Source organism: Sorex araneus, chromosome 6 (assembly GCF_027595985.1).
Source record: "Sorex araneus isolate mSorAra2 chromosome 6, mSorAra2.pri, whole genome shotgun sequence".
In the NCBI taxonomy this organism is placed as follows: domain Eukaryota; kingdom Metazoa; phylum Chordata; class Mammalia; order Eulipotyphla; family Soricidae; genus Sorex; species Sorex araneus.
Genome location: NC_073307.1, coordinates 57,703,690 through 57,726,442, shown reverse-complemented (window position 1 = coordinate 57,726,442; position 22,753 = coordinate 57,703,690). Strand labels below are relative to the sequence as shown.

The window sequence follows — 22,753 nt, the reverse complement described above, 5'->3', positions numbered from 1 at the left end:
CTCCAGCCCCGGCAAAATTTAACTTTTACAAAATAAAGATTTACTTATAAAATCAGTAACGTCCAGGAATATATGGTTACTTCCATTATACTTCTTGGCTAGGTATTTAAAGCATTTTAGGTGAGGGCTGGAGAAATAGACTGCTTGCGTTGCACAGGGCCAACCTGAATTCAATTCTCAGCATATGGTCCTTCCTTCTCCAGCACCACCAGGAGTAATTCCCGAGTGCAGAGTCAGGAGTAAGCCCTAGCATAACCAGGTATGGCCCCAAACCAAAGAAATTAATTTTAAAAATAAAGCATTTTAAGTGTACACAAATACTTGTTACCATACTAGAAGTGTCAGACTGCAAAACACAAAATAAAAGCATAAAATTTACTTATGCATTATAGAAATGTACAAAAGAATTATAAGTAAATTACATATTGGCAAAAAGAATACAAAAGTTTGCTAAATGCAGGTTTAGCAGATTTAAAAAATCAGTTTTATGCACAGGATCCAAAATAGCAATACATAGGAATATACAGTTTATTACAAAACAAAACAAAAATGTGACAATACAGCAATCACATTTAAGAAGGACTATGCACAGTTAGGTAAGTACATCAGCCAAAAGGCTGCCTCACAACAATGGCTGTACCTCCGTGCAAGCAACCATTTACCTTCTGTACAGTCGTGGCAGGAATCTGTCATAAGTAGTCTTACGTTCTTTTCATTCACTGGTTTTCTCACATATACAGTTTCACTTCTTTGTGAGTTATCTGATTTTTTATATTTTTTATGTTCATTGGCTTTCTTTCCTGTACAGGTTCTTTCATATACAGTGAGGGCTGACTTCCAGTAGAAAGTTTTTCTACGTTCTTTACATTTGTAGGGTTTCTCTCCTATGTGAATTCTGAGATGTACAATGATGGCTGACATAACATACACTCTCTGCATTCATAAGGCTTCTCCCCAGTGTGGTTTCTCTGATGTACAGCTCAAGTTGAATTCTGAAGTTTTCTTAAATATTTGATATTTAGAAAGCTTCTCACCTGTGTGAATTCTGAAGCCTACAGTGAGATCTCACTTATCACAGAAAAATTTTCTACTCTACACATTATAGGACTCCTCCTCTGTATGAACTCTCTGGTGAAAAATGAGGGCTGGCTTCTTGTAGAACCTTTTCTTGCACTCTTCACATTCATAGGGTTTTCTACCCAGTATGTTTTCTCTGATGCACAGTAAGGGCTGACTTTGAAGAGAATGTTTTCCTACATTCTTTACATTTATGTGGTTTCTCTCCTGTGTGAGTTCGCTGATGAATTCTGAGGGTTGAATTGATAGAAAAAGTTTTCCTACATATACTACATTCATAAGGTTTCTCTCCTGTGTGAATTCTGAGATGCACGTTGAGATGTGACTTGTCTGAGAAAGTTTTCCAACACACTTTACATTCATAGGGTTTCTCTCCTGTGTGAGTTCGCTGATGAATTATGAGGGTTGAACTCATAGAAAAAGTTTTCCTACATATACTACATTCATAAGGTTTCTCTCCTGTATGAATTCTAAGATGCACGGTGAGATGCGACTTTTTGTAGAAAGCTTTCCTACATTCCTTACATTCATAAGGTTTTTCTCCTGTGTGAGTTTTTTGGTGTTCTGTGAGGTATGATTTCCAGAAAAATGTTTTCCTACATTCCTGACATTCATAAGGTCTCTCTCCTGTGTGAGTTCTCTGGTGTCCAGTGAAGTATGACTTACAGGAGAAAGTTTTCCCACATTCTTTACATTCATATGCTTTCTTTCCTGTGTGAATTCTCTCATGTACAGTAAGGTGTGATTTCCAGGAAAATGTTTTCCCACATTCTTTACATTCATAAGCTTTCTTTCCGGTGTGAATTCGCTCATGTACAGTGAGGTCTGATTTCCAGGAGAAAGTTTTCCTACATTCTTTACACTCATACGGTTTTTCTCCTATATGAGTTCTCTGGTGAACAGTGAGGTCTGACTTCCGTATGAAAGCTTTTCTACATTCCTTACATTCATAGGGTTTCTCCCCTGTGTGAGTTCTCTGGTGTATGCTGAGATGTGACTTTTGGGAGAAAGTTTTTCTACATTCTTGACACTTATACGGTTTCTCTCCTGTGTGAGTTCTTTGATGAACAGTGAGGGCTGACATACGGGAGAAAGTTTTCCTACATTCTTTACACTCATAGGGTTTCTCTCCCGTATGAATTCTTTGATGAACAGTGAGGGCTGACTTCCAAGAGAAAGTCTTCTGACATTCTTTACATTCATATGGTTTTTCACCTGTGTGAGCTCTCTGATGTACAATGAGTTCTGACTTCCAGGAAAAAGTTTTCCAACATTCTTTACATTCATAAGGTTTTTCTCCTTTATGACTTCTCTTATGGACAATGAGGTCTGACTTCAGGAAGAAAGTTTTCCTACATTCTTTACATTCATATGGTTTTTCGCCTGTGTGAGTTTTCTGATGTACAATGAGTTCTGACTTCCAGGAGAAAGTTTTCCAACATTCTTTACATTCATAAAGTTTCTCTCCTATGTGAGTTCTCTGATGTAGAGTGAGGTATGACTTCAGGGAGAAAGTTTTCCCACATTTTTTACAGTCAAAAGATGTCTCTCCAGTGTGTTTTGTATTACACAAATTATACCCAATTTTTTTTTCTTCAAACAGAGTATTCTGGAGGTGAGTGGGGCATAATTTTTCGCTAGATGTATTCCTACTTTGATTATGTTTGGGATGAATATCCTTAAAGTCTTTATGAAAATTCAACGGAGCTGTTTTTTCAAAAAAATTGTTTCCCAATTTATAATTTATATAGTCACTCTCTACTTTGTGAATTTTCTCTTGGGGAATAAGAACTGTAGTTTCACAAGAATTCCAATATTCAAACTTCGGCAATTTTCCTGTATGTTTTTCATTATTTAAAATACAAACTGAACTCAAATTGGGAATTTTTCTTAAGTCAGTTTCCTTCTTAGTTGATGTTTTGCTGTTGCTGATTAATACTTGTTGAAAATGTTTGACCTGATTTTTCAGGTTGTTCACAATCAACTCTTTCACACTCTGGACATCTAAAATGAGATAAAAAATATATCTATGATCCGTATCTAATAATTTATTCAGGAATTATAGACTGAGCATATAGAAATCGTTTTATCCTTTGAGCACAAAATATTTCAAAGATGATAGTCATCAATTTTATGATAGATGATTTTCTCCTTTTTGAATCAAAGTAATGTTAAATTGGGTGTGATGTCATTATTTTTTTCTTAATTCACAAGAAAAATATTTTATTTTCAAATTGCTCACCTATTTTCTGTTTATGGATTCCAATAGAGTGGGGTTTTGGGGGAGTAGAAGGGGGCCACACAAGGCCATGCTTAGCTCTGGGATCACTCCTGACTGGTTTGGAGGTACCATATGGGGTTCCAAGAATCAAACCAGGGTTAGCTGGGTGTGACCCCCAAACAAAGTAGCTTTCACTTAGTTTGTTTCTCTATGCTTTTTTCTTATAGTAACTGTGGGTATGTTCAGGCCCTTTTCTTACTACTCAAGTTTTGAGTATGGCATGATTTTCCAGGATCTTTACCTCCAGGAGGACACTCACATAAGGAAAAATATAAAGGAAAATTATTTTCAAACTGCAGTTGTTCCTGTTTTTACTTTATCCTGGGAATAGCTACAGGTTTGGGACTATTTAAAAATAAAAAAAAATCTTAGCTTCTCCATGCTAAGATAGGCAGTTATCTTTCTACACATTCCAAATTAAATACTACATAGCTGCTGTCTCAGAACTCTACAGACACGGAAGATTGGTTCAATCATTTAATAATTCTTGGTACAAATATACCTACTTAGTAATTTACTACATCAGATGACTTTTACTGCATTCCTTTGTTTTTCTTTCCTTATAGTAACAATTTCCACAAAGCAAGTTAAAATGATACCTTAGAAGTCTACTCTAATAGTCTGACTCTTATTAACTTGAACTACTTGGATGTATGATTCTGACAATTATCTTAGTTCTCTCTTGTTATAGAGGACTCTTTTGTATGAGAAAAATCTACAGGAGCCTTGGATTTAGTATTTCTATTACTGTGGTTAAAAAAATCTTGTTCCTGGAGATCTTGGTTGATATTCTCGATAATTCCCTTGCTAAATGACCAGATTTGAATTAAGATTTAGTAATTTACATCTCTAATACTGAGAACCATGCATTGCAGCAGACAGTATGTGTACCTGAAACTATATGTCAAAACAGAAAGCAATTTTCTCAAATGTACAGGTTTTACAAACATTTCATCTTTTCTTAATCATTCTAAGCATCTTCCCATTTGTGTTTTTTTTTTTTTTTCTGAGAATTTCCCTACTTACCTGAAGAAATAGCTTTCCCCCTGTCCCCCACCGCCGCCCCGATCCATCTGATTAAATATTCTCTGGACTGTTAGGATATCATATAATGTGGATATTTGCTAAAGCAATTTTTTCTCAGGGCTGGAGAGATAACAAAGCAGGTAAAGCACCTAAAATGCATATGTCGCGTCCAGGGCCAGGCCCCACATATGGTCCCCTGCACCCACCAGGAATGATTACTAAGTGCGGAGGCAGGAGTGAGCCCTGAGCACATGTGGGTGTGGTGCCAACACCCATCCCCATTTTTTTCCCTCAAAGTATTTTAAGTACCATCAATATATTTATCTCCATACAAATAACTATGAAAAGGAGCAACTCCAAAAATTTGATAAAGATATGAATTAGTAAGCAAAGGCATATAAAATGTATAAAATAAAATAGTCCATGAGTGGATGAAGAGAAATACAAGGAACTTCATTAACAACAAAAACAAAAAATTTCCAGTGAGCACAGCTCAAAAGCTTAGCAATTTGGTGCATTTCTTTAATACAAGAACTTATTAATGGCTATTTTGCTGCTTTTTTTTTTTTAATGTCTGGGTGATATCCAGTGATACACAGGGGATACTCCTGGCTCTGCACTTGGGACTTACTCCTGGCGGTGCTTGGGGGGTCCATATGAGATGCTGGAGATCGAAGCTGGGTAGGCCATGTGTAAGGCAAATGCCCTACCCGCTGAGCTATCGAGCCAGCCCCTTGATGGCTATTTGGAAATAACTGTGAGACGTTTTGAATGAGTATGTAGGCCTTGTGCTAATCCAACTCTTCCATCCCCCTGTTTTCCTTTTCAGTGAATCATCCACAGCCTCTGCGCTGGTTGTATACATTTGTGTATTCAAGCAAAAAAATCATTGTTTAGAAAAAAAAATTTTCCAAGTGGAGAGAGATAACAATTGTATTCGGGCTATGCAATTAAAAAGAAAACACACACACACACACACAAAACTGGATAGATAATACAAGAGCTAGATTTGGAGACTGACTGACATATACATGTAGACTCACTACCATAAAGTCTGCAGAGAAGGCCTGGAAAAGATTTCGAGACACAGTAAATATCTGTTACATCCTCTCCCCAGTCTCCCAACCCAGCATGTATGCGCTGTCTGACCTGAGGTGTTCTGCTCTGGAGGCCCTACTATAATCCAAGGATCTTCTCCATGCTCCAACTTGATGATCACCTCAGGTTTGGTTACTGAATATCCTGTTGATGAAAAATAGTGTAGGCCTTTTGTCAAACTGCTTAAAGTTCACTCTTTTAAGATTACCACTAGCACAGCTGTAACATTTATGTAATGAAGGGCCAGCTCAACGTTTGATTAGAAGGGTAAATAGCCACATAATTATTTTTGCAGGGAAAACGTAACATCACTTATTGAGAAGTTGTTTATTTACTCATGAGAAAAATTTCCCTGTGCTAGGAAGTCACTCCCAGAGTTTCACTCACCCACTGACACTAGGTTCCTGTAGGTTTCCAGCATCACATCCCTGTACAGGGTCCTCTGAGCGTCATCCAGGTCCTTCCACTCTTCTCGGCTGAAGTCCACAGCCACATCTTCAAAGAACACCATGCCCTGTAAGGCATGCATCATCTATTCAAGGCATCTGCTTGGGTCAAAAAAATAGCAGGTTGGGCCTGGAGTAATAGCACAGTGGGAAGGGTGTTTGCTTTGCATGCAGCTGAGCCAGGTTCAATCCCCAGCATCCCATCTGGTCCCCTGAGCACCAGAGGTAATACCTGAGTGCAAAGCCTGGCACCAAAATACCCACTGAGGGGCTGGAGTGATAGCACAGCGGGTAGGGCATTTGCCTTGCACATGGCCGACCCGGGTTTGATTCCCAGCACCCCATATGGTCCCCTGAGCACCGCCAGGGGTGATTCCTGAGTGCATGAGCCAGGAGTGACCCCTGTGCATCGCGGGGTGTGACCCAAAAAGCAAAAAACAAACAAACAAAATACCCACTGAAAGAAAGAAAAAGAGAAGGAAGGAAGGAAGGAAGGAAGGAAGGAAGGAAGGAAGGAAGGAAGGAAGGAAGGAAGGAAGGAAGGAAGGAAGGAAGGAAGGAAAAGTTCATCTGGCAGCTTACTCATCTGTTGGTCTTTATCTTAGACAGCCTGTCATGTCTTGTAGACTCTATATTGAATAAAGAAAGATTTCATTAGAGAACAAAAAGGGAATAACCCTGTCAACCCTTCTGCCACCAGCCAAGTAGTTTGAGCAAATCATCCACCAAGCACCTTAAAAATAAAAGAGGGGGTGCTGGAGTGATAGTACAGCGGGTAGGGCGTTTGCCTTGCACGCGACCGACCCGGGTTCAATTCCCAGCATCCCATATGGTTCCCTGAGCACCACCAGGGGTAATTCCTGAGTGCAGAGCCAGGAGTAACCCCTGTGCATCGCCGGGTGTGACCCAAAAAGCAAAAAAAATAATAATAATAAAATAAAAAAGTAAAAGAGGGGCTGGAGTGATAGCATAGCTGGTAGGGTGTTTGCCTTGCACGTGGCTGACCCGGGTTCAAATCCCAGCATCCCACATGGTCCCCTGAGCACTGCCAGGAGTAAGTCCTGAGTGCACAGCCAGGAGTAACCCCTGTGCATCGCCGGGTGTGACCCAAAAAGCAATAAATAAATAAATTAATTAATTAAATAAAAGAGAGAGGATTTCTGAGCAGGGATACCGTGTCTGTCACTATTCAGCTCAATGTGGGGAGTGGTTAAACTATAACCACATGCACAAAATTAAATATTACAATGGAATTATTCTATAGCAAGTTAGTAGTTCTCAAAAATAGTACTATAAGGTTCCTTGAAAATTAATACTTATCAGCATTGCTATGAATAAAAGATTAACTATTCCGCCCAGAGATGAACCAAGAGCCGCGGCACGAGAAGCAGAGCCTCCCGCCTACTGACTGTGATCCTGAGGTCTCCTAACCCATTTTGGCACCAGAGCAGATTCTTGCAGCCATCCATTTTGACTCTGAACTGAGCTAAAATATTAGAAACCCAAAACTGCGCGGCCGCTATCGCGGCCGCGTGGACTCAAAGTCTTCACTTTTACCAAGGAAGAGAAATTATTAGATGATGCTTATTTAGCAGGCCTGATTGTTGGGGAAAATTTCCAATCAACAATAGTGAGTTCTGTATGGAAATATGAAATGTACTCAATATATAGAGAGAATAATGGGAATATCATCAGCTACTTAGATGGGGGGTGGGGTGGGAGGGGGGTGTATTGGGGTTCTTGGTGGTGGAACGGGTGCACTGGTGAAGGGATGGTGGTTTAATCAGTATTTGACTGTGACTTAAACCTGAAAGCTTTGTATTTTTTTTCTTGTTTTCACGGTGGTTCAATAAAATATTTCTTTAAAAAAAAAAAAAGATTAACTAAAATTCACTTCACTGGGACTGGAAAGATAGCATAGTAGGTGAGGCACTTGCCTGGTATGTGGCCAACCCAGGTTCAATCCCTGGCACACCACGTGGTCCCTGAGCATGGCCAGGAGTTTTTCCGTGAGTGCAAAGCCAAGAGTAAACCCTGAGCACTGTGAGATGTAGCCCAAAACAACAAAATTCTGTTCCACAAAGGAGTAGATGTTTGCAAATATATAAATATCAAACGAGTGGCTGAAGAGATAGTACAGTGGGTACCATGCTTGCCTTGCATGCGGCCAGCCTGAATTCAATCCCTGGCACCACAGGACATCCCCCGAGCACTGCCAGGAGGGATCGCTGAGCACAGAGCCAGGAATAAATCCTGAGTAAATGATACTTGTAGCACTGTGTACAGAATTTGATAAAAACATGGTGAATGTAGACTGGGGTAAGCTGGGGTAAGGCGTTTGCTTGGCACATGGCTGACCGGCACTAGATCCCTGGAACCCCCTATGTTCCCCTGATCACCGCCAGGAGTAATTCCTGAGTGTGGAGCCAGAAGTATTCCCTGAGCATTGCTAGATATGGCCTCAAAACAAAACAAAATTTTATTTATTTTTTTGCTTTTTTGGGTCACACCCGTCAAGGGTTACTCCCGGCTCTGCACACAGAAATTACCCCTGGCGGTGCTCAGGGGGGCGATATGGGATGCTGGGATTCGAACCCGGGTTGGCCGAGCGCAAGGAAAACGCCTTACCCGCTGTGCTACCACTCCCCCCGAAAAAAAATTTTAAAAGGAAAGATAATCAGCACTTTGTCATATCATACTATACTTCCTTAAAGATCTAAAGATGTTCAGTTTATTCTTGTGAATATGAGGCAAGATAAGTTAACACATTAGACCACGAGTGAACTGCACACAACACACAAACTACTATCAGCACTTAAAATCCTACTTGAATACAACAAAACCATAAAACTTATCATTGTTGTAAGCATGTTACCTAGAATAGGTAAAAAGGATAAAATAGGATGAAAAGAAGACCAAATAAAATGTCAAGACTTTAGAGCAATACCCCCTAAAAAACGTATGTGAAACTCTATTCTTAATAACAATTTTATAATTCAAAAATGACAGGGCATAATCACAGTCAAAAAGAGCTTCGTTATTTGACTGTATTTGCATTTTAGCAGGCATCTCCTAGTAGCAGAAAGGGAAAAAGTTTAAGAATAATAATAATAGGGGCCGAAGTGATAGTATAGTGGGTACAGCGTTTGCCTTGTACACAGCCAACCTGGGTTCAATCCCTGGCATCCCATATGGTTGGTTCCCCGAGCACTGCCAGGAGTGAGTTCTGAGTACAGAGTCAAGAGTAACCCCTGAGGGGCCGGAGCGATAGCACAGCGGGTAGGGCGTTTGCCTTGCACATGGCCGACCCGGGTTCAATCCCCGGCATCCCATATGGTCCCCCAAGCACCGCCAGGAGTAATTCCTGAGTGCAAAGCCAGGAGCAACCCCTGAGCATCGCTGAGTGTGACCCAAAAAGGAAAAAAAAAAAAAAAAGAGTAACCCCTGAGCCTCGCTGGGTGTGACACAAAAAGAAAAAAAAAAGAATAATAAAAAAAGAGATAGTCACAACCTTAAAACAGAAATGCACGTCATCATAAAATAGAAAGAGCACAAGGAAAGAGAACTAAGTTCTGCTTTGCTGTAAGAAGGGTTACAAGTTTTCCTACCCAGCTGCATGGGTGACAAAACAGGCAGACAGATGCTGTGAACTGAAATGCAGAAGGACAGACTGTAGACAGAGTGATACAGACCTCAGCTGTTAAATCTCCCCACATGAATGTATGTATGCAGGCATTTATATCTGCATACATATACACGGGCCTATCAGGCATAACCACTGATGCATTCATAAATAGTGATTTCAGAAGGCAATCAATTTTAAATGGTCTCCTAATTCCCTCATCCAATACTACTGGTAATGACATAAAAGGAAAGAGAGACAGAACTTCCTCTTACTCTGTCACATAAGGACCCAGCAAGAAGGTAGCTAATTGCAGCTAGAATTTCAACAAGGACTAGATGGCACTTTGAAAGGTAAGTTTGCTGCTTACACCACATAGTACGGTACATTTTGGTGCCCTAACTAATGTAGGCAGAGATACTTCATATAAAAGGAAAAATCATGCAGATAAAAAATTAATAAGATGATATTAAATATTTTAATGTATGGGCTTGCTCTTCAAGGCCCTGTTCTCTCTTGAACACATATCTCATTTCCAACCTCTAGTTTCTTTGCTTGCATATTTTCACTCTGGAGAAAACTATGCTGAACATCTACTTCCCCTCTTTCTCTCCTCTCAAATCTCCGTAAGAGTTACAGGCAGAGGAGTCAGGTGCACTTGGCAACGTTTAAGTCAGGGATTCTTCATTAGCTGATCAGTGACTGTTCTCTGACCAGAGCTTGAAACGGGGAGCAGCCCCCCAAACTGTCTTCCCGAGCTTTCTAGGGACTCGGCTCACCTCCCCACACTAAGCGACTAAGCCAGACAAACACAGAAGCTAACGATAAGCACTTAGCAAAGCAAGCTATTGATTACAAAATAGGACTGTTAGTAGGACAACAGGTAAACAAATTCATTGATTAACATGGAAACCCCCCCCCCAATAAGAAACTAAAGACAGTTAAGCAATAGTAAAACAGACATCAAAGCAGAATAGTTAGACAAAAGTTAAACAATTAGGGCTGGAGCGATAGCACAGCTGGTAGGGTGTTTGCCTTGCACGCGGCCAACCCGGGTTCAATTCCCAGCATACCATATGGTCCCCCAGTACCGCCAGAAGTAATTCCTGAGTGCAGAGCCAGGAGTAACTCCTGTGCATTGCTGGGTGTGACCCAAAAAGAAAAAAAAAAAGAGTTAAAACAACTGACTGACTGACTGATGTAGGGACTAAAATTAAGCAATAATCTATCCTCTTTATTGATCCCCCATGTCATGCATCCTTTTTTTTTGCCAAGTGAGCATATGGCCTGCCCACTGCCAGACGCGCACACGTCCTGCTTCTCTGCCAAGCTCAACTGCACACAGCCTGCTTCTCTGCCATGAGGAACACCTCCATCTTTTCTGTCAAAGAAAAGCTCACACTCTGGGTGCCAGGTCAAAGACAGTTTGCCTCTTTCTCAGGGGAGTGGGTTAGGTTGGCTTTCCATACCGAGCATTTTTGTGCAATAAAAACTACCTTGCTTCACTTAAAAAAGAATAAAAATCATTAATTTATGAAATAAATATATATAAATTTCCATTCTGAAGGAAATATATTCTTTTCAAGTACATATGCAACATTCTCAAGGATATATTATAACGAATATAAAAGACAAGTTAAGGGGCTGGAGCAATAGCACAGCGGGTAGGGTGTTTGCCTTGCATGCGGCCGACCCAGGTTCGATTCCCAGCATCCCATATGGTCCCCTGAGCACAGCCAGGGGTAATTAATTCCTGAGGGCAGAGCCAGGAGTAACCTCTGTGCATCACCAGGTGTGACCCAAAAAGCCAAAAAAAAAAAAAAAAAAAAAGGACAAGTTAAGGAACCGGATTGATAGTACAGCGGGGAGGGTATTTGCCTTGCAGGAGGCTGACCTGGGTTGGATCCCCAGCATCCCATTTAGCCCCCAGAGCTCACCATGAGTAATTCCTGAGTGTAGAACCATGAGAACCCCTGAGCATGGTAAGGGGTGAACCCCCCACAAAAAAATACCCAAGTTAACAGGGTGCAGCTTTAGCTCATTGGTAAAGTGATTGCCATGCAGCCATGAGGCCATGAGTCTGAGACTCTACATTGTCACGTGAATGCTAACCCAGAGGCTCTACTGTTAGGGTCTCTGGCACTGCAACAGAAACAAGATATCGGGGCCAGAGCAATAGTACAGTAGATAGGGCATTTGCCTTGCATGATATCAACTGACCCAGGTTCAATCCCTGGCATCCCATATGGTCCCCCGAGCAACGCCAGGAGTAATTCCTAAGTGCAGAGCCAGGAGTAACCCCTGAGCATCGCTGAGTATGACCCAAGAAAGCCAAAAACAAACAAACAAACAAACAAACAAAAAACAGCAAGCTATCTAGTGCACAACAAAGTGTATGCAAGGACATCTAAATCGTCGAGCACTGCAACCAGATTCTACAGACACCACAACTACAGTGCATGGGCCCAAGTGAGCCTGAGTAAGCAACGCACTGAAGAATGATCCCATGAAGCACAACCAAGTCTGTGCAGGCCCTGGTCATCCTAACAAAAACACAGTAAGGCAAGAGGAAGCACCAATCTGGGTAGGGGAAGTGGGTGGCTGGGACACTCATGGGCGGCCCTGGGTGACAATATATGATGCTGGGGAACAAAGCACGATCCTCTGTGTGCAAGTCAACAGCCTTATCTCCTAATGGTCTCTCTGGCCCTACAAAAGAAAAAACTTTTTAAAAGTTCTATGCATAATTAGCATAATAAAAAATTAGTCTTAATAAATAATTAGGCTGGAGCCATAGCACAGCAGGTAGGGCGTTTGCCCTGCACACAGCTGACCCGGGTTTGATTCCTCTGTCCCTCTCGGAGAGCCCGGCAAGCTACCGAGAGTATCCCGCCTGCACAGCAGAGCCTGGCAAGATACCCGTGGCATATTCGATATGCCAAAAACAGTAACAAGTCTCACAATGGAGACACTACTGGTGCCCACTCAAGCAAATCGATGAGCAATGGGATGACAGTGATACAGTGATATAGTGAATAATAGTTAATCATAGAAATCATCTACATCTTTTCTGATCACAATGTATGTGGCTAGAAATCAGATACACCTGGGGAAAATTCAAACATGGGTGGGATTAAATAATTCAGAAGCATCTGAATCATTTGAGTAACTCAGATTAATTCAGAAGGAAAATTGGAGAAAAAAAGACCAGACGTGTGGAAGGCAAATAACTGAAAATGAGGCTGGAGAGCTGGTACTGGGGTTAAGGCGCATGCTTGGCATATGCCAACCCAGACTCGATCCCTGGCACCACAAGGTCCCACAAGCAGGCCAGGTGCAATCCTGGAAGCCCCCAGCATCACCGGGGTGGCCCAAACAGAGCCTGGAACCCCAGGGCCAGAGCGGCGCCGCATTCTCTGTCCTTGTCTTCAACTGCAGGTCAGCTGGCCAAGGACCACCAGGAGAAGCTGCTGGCCCCTGAGCAGCATTTGGGAGAAATAAAAAAAAAAATTCTTCAAATCAAAATAACTAAAGCTGGAGCTAGAGTGATAGGACAGCAGTTACGGCCTTTGCCTTGCCATGTGGCTGATCGGGGTTTGGTCCCTGCCACACCACATGGCCCTAGAGTCCAGGCAGGCGTGATCTCTCATATAGGCGAGATAGGGCTGAGGTTGGGAAACTGTACACATGGAATTTGATCATGGCTGATTGTAAAGTTGGGTGCTATGAATGACTTTGTAAATTACAGTACCTCAATAAAAAATATATTTTGGGAGCTGGAGCGATAGCACAGAGGGTAGGGCGTTTGCCTTGCACATGGCAGACCTGGGTTCGATCCCCAGCATCCCATATGGTCCCCCGAGCACAGCCAGGAGTAATTCCTGAGTGCAGAGCCAGGAGGAACCCCTGAGCATCACCGGGTATGACCCAAAAAAACAACATATATATATATATATATATGCATATACATACATAAATAAATAAATAATAAATAAAGCTAACAGCAATGAGAAAACTCCAAAACTATTAGACATGGTGAAAATTAGGGTGGTTGCAGGGGCAAAGAGGAGGTAGAAGAGAAATGGGGAGAAAAGTTTTCAGTGCCAGTGAAACCTATACACACAGAGAGGAACAGAGCTGTATGCAGAAATTTTTCAGCAAGCAAACCAACAAAAAATAAAGAAATGAAACACTGTATCTCAAAGACAAACGAAAATAAAGACAAACCTAGAATCACAAAGTTATAAATTAGTTTTAGTATTGGACAAAACAAACTGAGCTCAAAAGTTCTGTCACTTTAAGGTCTAAGGCATAGTACAGTGGGTTGGGCATTTGCCTTGCACAAAGCCGACCTGGGTTCAACCCCTGACTTCTCATAGGATCCCCTGAACACCACCAGGAGCAATTCCTGAGTGCAGAGCCAGGAGTAACTCCAGGAGCACTGCCAGGTGTGACCAAAGTTTTACATAGACTGCTTGAAGCTATGGACAAAAAGATATGAAGAAGACAGGCTAGCCAATTTCACATTTTAGTATTTTGTGTTTTGGGGGATTGGGGACACCCATGGTACCCAGGGCTTATGACTGGCTGTGGGTTCAAGGATCACTGCTTGAAGGGCACCAGAGACCATATGGAATGCCAGGGATTGAACCCGGCTCAGCCACATACAAGCAAAATGTCCTATCTGCTGTACTGTATATCACTCTGGCTTCAATTTAGTGATTTAAATAATTTAAAAAATATTTTCCTGGGACTGGAGCGATAGCACAGCGGGTTGCCTTGCACGCAGCTGACCCGGGTTCGATTCCCAGCATCCCATATGGTCCCCTGAACACCACCAAGAGTGATTCCTGAGTGCAGAGCCAGGAGTAACCCCTGTGCATCGTCAGGTGTGACCCAAAAAGCAAAAAAAAAAAAAAAAAAAATTCCTATTTTATTGAGATATAATTAATATATAAGTAAAAGTATACACTTAAAAAATCGGCCAGACACTGTGGTGCTCAAGGGCTACTTTTAATTCTATGCTCAGAGGTCACTCCTAGTAGTGCTCAAGGATAAAACCGGGGTTGGTTACAGGCAAAGAAAGCCTAACCCTTGGATAATCACTCTAGCTCCTACCTTTTAAAATTATACCTGGGACCAGAGAGTTGCTGGCACAGTGAATAAGACTACTGTCTCGCATGTGACCAACCTAGGTTTCATCCCTGGCATGCCACCTAGTCCTTAAGCACTGACAAGAGTAACCCTGAAGGAAAGGGCCAGGAATAGGGCTTGAGTACAGCTGAATATGACCCATAAACAAAAATAAACTTCAACCTGATTATCTAATATACATCTGCACCGTGAAATAGCTGTACATCAAATTATTTAACTCAGTAATCTTCTCAGCAATTATTTTATTGCTTTTTCAGTAAGATTATAAATCTCTTGCAAAGTGCCATTAGTAAAGCATTAAACTATACACTTATATCAATATCTTCTGTCGTGCGCCGCTTTGACCAGCGAAGAAACACGCAACCCGGAGATTCTTCTTGCAGCGATTTATTCAGGGACCTTCTCATGCATTAGGGAAGAAGGGGAACGGGAAAGAGAAGGAACGAGGGGGAGGAACGAGGGGGAGGAACGAGGGGGAACCGACTAGCTAGGCAGCTTCCCCCCTTATATACCTCTCGCTGCTTGTTTACGCCCAAGTGTCTGCAGCTGATAGACTAGTTACAGCTCGTGGGCGTGATAAGACATCCTATTTCCTTATCAGGTGTTGTCCACGAAGCACGGTGCAATTAACAAGAAACAGGTGTCCATGAAGCACTGTCCCTGGAGGCTCTCCACAATCTTCCCTTCTCCCCACTCCTACCAATTATTCTTTTTTTATTCAATCACTAAGATAGACCCTTACAAAGCTGTTAATGATTAGATTTCAACCATACCGTGTTCCAACACCCATCCCTCCACCAATGTATATTTCCAGCACCAGTGTCCCCAGCTTCCCTCCCATCACCCCCCAACCCCCACTGCATTATTCTACTTTTAGTTTTTGAGTTCAACATTTTTACCCTTTCCTATAGACACTCCATTTTCAATGAGCCCTTCCAAGTAAATGTAGTCATATATGACAGATATTTCCTCTTTTTTTTTTTTTCTTTGCTTTTTAGGTCACACCTGGCTCTGCACTCAGGAATCACTCCTGGCGGTACTCAGGGGACCATATGGGATGCTGGGAATCGAACCCGGGTCGGCCGCGTGCAAGGCAAACGCCCTACCCACTGTGCTATTGCTCCAGCCCCCAGATATTTCCTCTTAATAGATTACTCTTCATGTGTATGTGTGTGCATATAAAAAAAAAGTGAAGATAATATACCATAATATTGTTTATAATCAGAAAATGAGATTAAATACAAATCAGGCTATGTGCTAAATGAAGAGTACCAGAAATGGTCGTATGAGTAAATATAAAATATATACTGTGTGTCTATAGTGTGTATGCATCTTATAACGTGTAGCATCTAACATGCAGGAGTAAAGTAAATGCAGAGAACAGCTTGGAAGTCAAGAGTAGAGAAGCTAGTGTGCTGCATAAGGTTTGTGCATTATACCAGAAGTGTCCCTCCAAAGGTACCTAGGATAGAGATGACCCAAGTTCATTTCTGACATCCTATATAGGCCCCCAAGCACGGCCAGGAGTAATTCCGGAATGCAGAGCTAGGGGTAAACCTGAGCACCAGCAGATGCCAAATACTTGTTCGCAGTAGGTGAGGACTGGGCTATACCTGGCTGTAAACTTATGGCTTCCTCCTCACTGTGCTCAGGGATCACTCCTGGGTGGGCTCAGGGGGCCATATGAGGGTATTGGGGATTGAACCTGGCAAGCACCCTACCTGCTATTCTATCTCTTCAGCTCCTCACCTGGCTGTTTTTCTTTTTCTTTTTCTGCAGTATCAGGGATCTATCCCAAGCCCCACAGTTTACCACTGAGCCACATATCCAGCCCCACAATGAATTAAATATTTTTCTTTCTTTCTTTTTTTTTTTGGGGGGGGGCGTGGTGTTGACAGAAATTGAACCCAGGTAACCATGCACTCTACCACTGATTCATTCCCGGTCCTTCAGTTTTCTTTTTATTTTTTTCATGAAATAAAATTCTAATTTTTTATATTATTATTCTTTTATTGAATCATCGTGAGATACAGTTACAAAGCTTTTATGTTTTGAGTTTCAGTCATACAATGACTGAACACTTATCCCGCCACCAGGGCACATTTCCGCCACCAGTGTCCCCAAGAGGTCCTTTGGTTTTCTATTTGCAACATAGAGAGCAGATTCGATAGTAGACTTCAAGAAAAGGCTACAATGGGGGCTGGAGCGATAGCACAGAGGGTAGGGCGTTTGCCTTGCACACGGTTGACCCGGGTTCGAATCCCAGCATCCCATATGGTCCCCTGAGCACCGCCAGGGGTGATTCTTGAGTGCAGAGCCAGGAGTAACCCCTGTGCATCGCCAGGTGTGACCCAAAAAGAAAAAAAAAAAGAAAAGGCTACAACATTAAATAGCAAGTACTTATTCCATCCAACCAGTGAAAGCAAAGAGGCAAAAAGAGGTATGTTAGGAGCCAGATAGTATAGCAGGGGTGCAATCCCCAGCAACTCATATGGTCCCCCAATCAGGAGTGATTCCTTAGTGCAGAGCCAGGAGTAACCCTGGGCATCACTGGGTATGACCCAAAAACAAAAATAAATAAATAAATAAAAGAGGTACGTTAAAGGAAAATTCTTCTAAAAAAATATTTGTCCTAATGTGGCTCCAGTTTCTCATATGGTTTCAAAAACAAATGTGTGGTTTAATTTTTTTTTCTTTTTGTGTCACACCCGGTGATGCACAGGAGTTACTCCTGGCTCAGCACTCAGGAATTACCCCTGGCGGTGCTCAGGGGACCATATGGGATACTGGGAATCAAACCCATGTCGACCGCGTGCAAGGCAAACGCCCTACCTGCTGTGCTATCGCTCCAGCCCCGTGTGGTTAAATTTTTTTTTTTTTTTTTTTTTTTTTTTTGCTTTTTGGGTCACACCCAGCGATGCTCAGGGGTTACCCCTGGCTTTGCACTCAGGAACTACTCCTGGCGGTGCTTGGGGGACCATATGGGATGCCGGGGATCGAACCCGGGTCGGCCGCATGCAAGGCAAACGCCCTACCCGCTGTGCTATTGCTCCGGCCCCCTCGTGTGGTTAAATTTTAAGTGTATTAGACAGGCCACAAGTCAGAATGTTGGATGTATACTGCTCCGAGATAGCATAGTGGTTGGGCGTTCGCCTTTCAAGCGGCCAACCCGAGTTCGATTCCTCCGCCCCTCTCAGAGAGCCGGCCAAGCTACCGAGAGTATCCAGCCCACGAGGCAGAGTCTGGCAAGCTACCCGTGCGTATTGGTTATGCCAAAAACAGTAACAATATGTCTCTCAATGAGAGACGTTACTGGTGCCCGCTCAAACAAATCGATGAGCAACGGGATGACAGTGATACTGATCCTGGAGGCCAGAGCAATAGTCCACAAGGTAGGGCACTTGCATGCAGCTGGCTCTGGTAAGATCCCTGGTACCCCATAGGGTTCCCCATGCCAGCCAGGTGTAATCCCTGAGCACAGAGCCAGGAGTAAGTAAGCCCTGAGCACCGCTGGGTGTGGCCCAAAACAAAAACAATAATCCTGGCCAATTACTTGAGCCTTGATCAAGTTTTTTCATCTTTCATACTAGGTGGAAATACCCTGACAAAGCCTTAATGAACGACAGGGGAAGAGCATGAAAATCAGAGGAACCATGAGCTCTGCACAAGGAAAGGTAAAGACTACTTCAGAGTCTGGGCACAGTGAAGGAGAAGAAAGGAACACCTCTGTGCCCAGGAGGAGACAGCTGATCCTGGAGGCCAGCCCCAACCATCCCTGAAGTTCCCTTCCTTGAGGACCATTTCCTAGGCTCCTCCTACCCTATCAGACCCGAGCATCGATACGGAAATCAGCCCAGCTAGTTCAGTATCATCCAGTCTTTGACAACTTCTAGAGTCAGTTTCACCTGAATCCTGTAACTGAAATTCCCCAGCTGTGCAAAGCTAGACTGGCCCTCCCTGTGGCACCCCAGTGTCAGCTCCAGGCAGAAACCTCACAAGGCTGGCTCTCGGGAAGATTGGGGTCCACAGCACCCCTGCTCTGGGGCTTCCTAAGAGCCACCTGTCATCCAGATCACAAGCACCCCTCCAATAACGCAAGGTCCCTGTTTTGGTTTGGTTTGGGACCACACCCGGGATTACTTAGGAATCACTCCTGGTGGTGCTTGGGGACCATATGGGATACCGAGGATCAAAAACCCAGGTCACCCACATAAAAGGCAAGTGCCTTACCCACTTTACTATCGTTCTGATTCCCTGGAAACACTTTCATATAATCTGCCAAATCTCATCAGAAGGTAAGTTACAGGGCAAGAGGGATGGGCTAAGGACCCTTAGGGGTCGGGAACCCCAAAAAGACAAGCTCCTCAGAGTGTGATCTGGTCCCCATATACTTCCCAAGGATTTTTCCAGGAGCATCTCACGGGCTAGTACCCGCCTCTTTGCCAGATGCTGGATGAAGGAAGTAGGCCATAGCTGGCATGCTCAGTGTTTATTTGCACTCAGCAACCCCCACCCCATCCCACCTGCCCCATTCGGTCCCCATGCTGTGTCCTGAGGCTCTTCCCTCAACAGAGAGTCTCACCCCACCACAAACCCTCCCAACCCTCCTGCCCTTGCACAGGTTTGAGCTAAAGACAGGCAGAAAGAAAAATGTTCCTGAAATTGGGATCAAGCCTGAAGGCTGCTATTCTGGGCCAGTCCTACAATTGCTTCTCCGGGCAAAGCTGAAAAGACTGCTAACATTCTGGCTGGCTGAGGGTCACGGTGCAATTTAAACTGCATGGGACAGGATCGTACAGCTGGTAGGGTGTTTGCCTGGCACGAGGCCAACTGGGTTCGATTCCCAGCATTTCATATGGCCCCTGAGCACCACCAGGAGTAACTCCTGAATGCAAAGCCAGGAGTAACCCTGTGCATTGCTGCATGTAACCCAAAAAGGAAAAAAAAAATTTAAAAAACTGCATGGGACCAGGGGGCTGGAGCGATAGCACAGCGGGTAGGGCGTTTGCCTTGCACGCGGCCGACCAGGGTTCTAATCCCAGCATCCCATATGGTCCCCTGAGCACCGCCAGGAGTAATTCCTGAGTGCAGAGCCAGGAGTAACCCCTGTGCATCGCCGGGTGTGACCCAAAAAGCAAAAAAAAAAAAAAAACCTGCATGGGACCAAAGACACACATTGCTTACAGGCATTGCAGCCCCTGGGAGCTTGCGGGTACTTGAAGCTCTTGAAGCCCGAGTGTTCCCATTGCTATGAGCTGAATCAAAGCTTTATTCTCACAGCTACACTACTAGCCCCAGACTGCCATACTGCTATCTGTACAGAATAGGAAAGGACCCACAACTAAAACTTCTTGGCTAAATTAAAACTCTACTAAAACTCCCTGACACTTTTTTTTTTTTTTTTTTTTTGCTTTTTGGGTCACACCTGGCAATGCACAGGGATCACTCCTGGCTCATGCACTCAGGAATTACCCCTGGCGGTGCTCAGGGGACCATATGGGATGCTGGGATTCGAACCCGGGTCGGCCGCGTGCAAGGCAAACGCCCTACCCGCTGTGCTATCACTCCAGCCCCTCCCTGACACTTTTATTGGGCACTTTTCTTTGTTGTCTGGTGCATATACAGTCACCACCTGATTTACAGCATGTGCCTCACTGGAACACGGTCATCTTGGGATGTAACACTGCCACAGGCCCACTCCCCGCCTCCCTGCTCCCCAACGCTCTGTCCACAAGCAACCAGCTGCCCCTTCAGTCCCTCTCCAGTTCTGCTAGGTGCTACATCCACTAGGTGCTACAGCCTGAACTATAACGGCACACGGCAGCTCCCTCCCCTCCCAGAGTTCTGATTGTCGCCGAAACTCACACACTCTTAAGAAGCTAGACTTGTATCCAGGTCAAGCTGCTCCTTCACCCTCAGCCTGCCCAGGTTCCCTCCTCACCTCCTGTCCTTGCTCTGTGTCCACATGTGTGCCAGTGGCCGGGGACACGCTGAGGGCTGTGGGGTCCCTAGTAGAAAAGCAAGAGACTGTTCCGGCAGGTTTTGGCCCCTTCCTACAGACCATGACCACCTTCTATTCCAAGCGCGCATATTAGCAGTTTTCCCAGAGCAGCACCAGCAGTGTCTCTGGAACAAACACCAACGTCCTGACCCAGCCTGTCACAGGGGTGCAACCAAAACACCCTCAGCAGCAGCGTAATGCTCCCAGGGACAGACCCTGTGTGTTCCTCCCCCAGGCATCCACTAGGTGCTACAGCCGGAACTATAACCCCCCTCCCCTCCCAGAGTTCTGATTGTCTCTGAAACTCACTCACACGCTCTTAAGAAGCAAGTTTCTTAACCTGCTTCTCAGTGTTTCCTGGCGAACAAACCTGAAGAAAGGGAGGTGGGGAATTAAAACCTGACTGCCCATCCTCTGCCCTCCATGCTCCACTCACAGCCCAGGACTGGTTTCTGCTTCCTTGCACCCAAGTCCTGGGCTCAAGGCCCCTCTATCTCTCTCTCTCTCTTTCTCACACGCCCATCTTTATGCATTCTCTGTCTCAGAATCCAAACTTGTGCATCCACAGACCCAAGCTCCTGCACACACCCGAGCTCCTGCACCCGCACACACCTGTGCAGACCCGAGCTCCTGCACCCGCACAGACCCGAGCTCCTGCAGCCACAGACCTGAGTTCTTGTACCCACAGACCCGAGCTCCTGCAGCCACAGACCCAACCTCCTGCACCTAACAGACCCGAGCTCCTGCACCTGATAGACCCGAGCTCCTGCACCTGACAGATCCGGGCTCCTGCACCTGACAGACCCGAGCTCCTGCAGCCACAGACCCGAGCTCCTGCAGCCACAGACCCAACCTCCTGCACCCACAGACCCGAGCTCCTGCACCCACAGACCCGAGCTCCTGCACTCACAGACCCGAGCTCCTGCACTCACAGACCGCGCTCCTGCACCTGACAGACCCGAGCTCCTGCAGCCACAGACCCGAGATCCTGCATCTGCACAGACCCGAGCTCCTGCACCTGACAGATCCGGGCTCCTGCACCTGCACAGACCCGAGCTCCTGCAGCCACAGACCCGAGCTCCTGCAGCCACAGACCCGAGCTCCTGCACCTGACAGATCCGGGCTCCTGCACCTGCACAGACCCGAGCTCCTGCAGCCACAGACCCGAGCTCCTGCAGCCACAGACCCGAGCTCCTGCACCTGACAGATCCGGGCTCCTGCACCTGCACAGACCCGAGCTCCTGCACGCACAGACCCGAGCTCCTGCACCTGACAGATCCGGGCTCCTGCACCTGCACAGACCCGAGCTCCTGCACGCACAGACCCGAGCTCCTGCACCTGACAGATCCGGGCTCCTGCACCTGACAGACCCGAGCTCCTGCACGCACAGACCCGAGCTCCTGCACCTGACAGACCCGAGCTCCTGCACCTGACAGACCCGAGCTCCTGCACCTGACAGACCCGAGCTCCTGCACCTGACAGACCCGAGCTCCTGCACCTGACAGACCCGAGCTCCTGCAACCACAGACCCGAGCTCCTGCAGCCACAGACCCGAGCTCCTGCAGCCACAGACCCGAGCCCCTGCACCTGACAGACCCGAGATCCTGCACCTGCACAGACCCGAGCTCTTGCACCCACAGACCTGAGCTCCTGCACCAGCACGACACGGGCTCCTGCACAGCACACAGACCTTCAGCGACAGAGTCCACGTGTACTAGAACACAGGCGCCGGGACTTCCGGAAGAAAATGGAGGCGTGGGAGGGCCTACACATGCGCAGTACGAACCTGGAACGCTTCCTAGTGCTCCAGGTGGGCTAGTGTCGTAGAGATGACATTTCTCATAAATTACTGCACCGTGCCCGTCCGAGAGGACATGTCCCACAGCCTTCTGCGCGTGCGCCCCTCAGCCTTTGAGAAATGAAGTGGACGTGTTTTTATTTCCGCATGATTCGTTCTTGCTCCTGGCACCGTAGGTGACTGAATGATGACTACATTTCCCACAAGACTTTGCATCCCCCCTCCCCCCAATGGACAATGTCAAATCTTA

The 22,753-nt window shown here is 45.0% G+C and overlaps 1 protein-coding gene across 1 annotated transcript; it reads right to left on the bottom strand.

The window, feature by feature from the left end:
- Positions 1 to 497: 497 nt before the first annotated feature.
- LOC105942740 (zinc finger protein 260-like) lies at positions 498 to 22,753 on the bottom strand. Its single transcript, XM_055142720.1, is given in 6 exon segments — positions 498 to 1,200; positions 1,202 to 3,081; positions 5,534 to 5,626; positions 5,870 to 6,030; positions 6,511 to 6,557; positions 22,348 to 22,753. Coding segments are annotated over 4 exon segments (2,226 nt in total). The 5' UTR covers positions 6,015 to 6,030; positions 6,511 to 6,557; positions 22,348 to 22,753; the 3' UTR covers positions 498 to 1,092.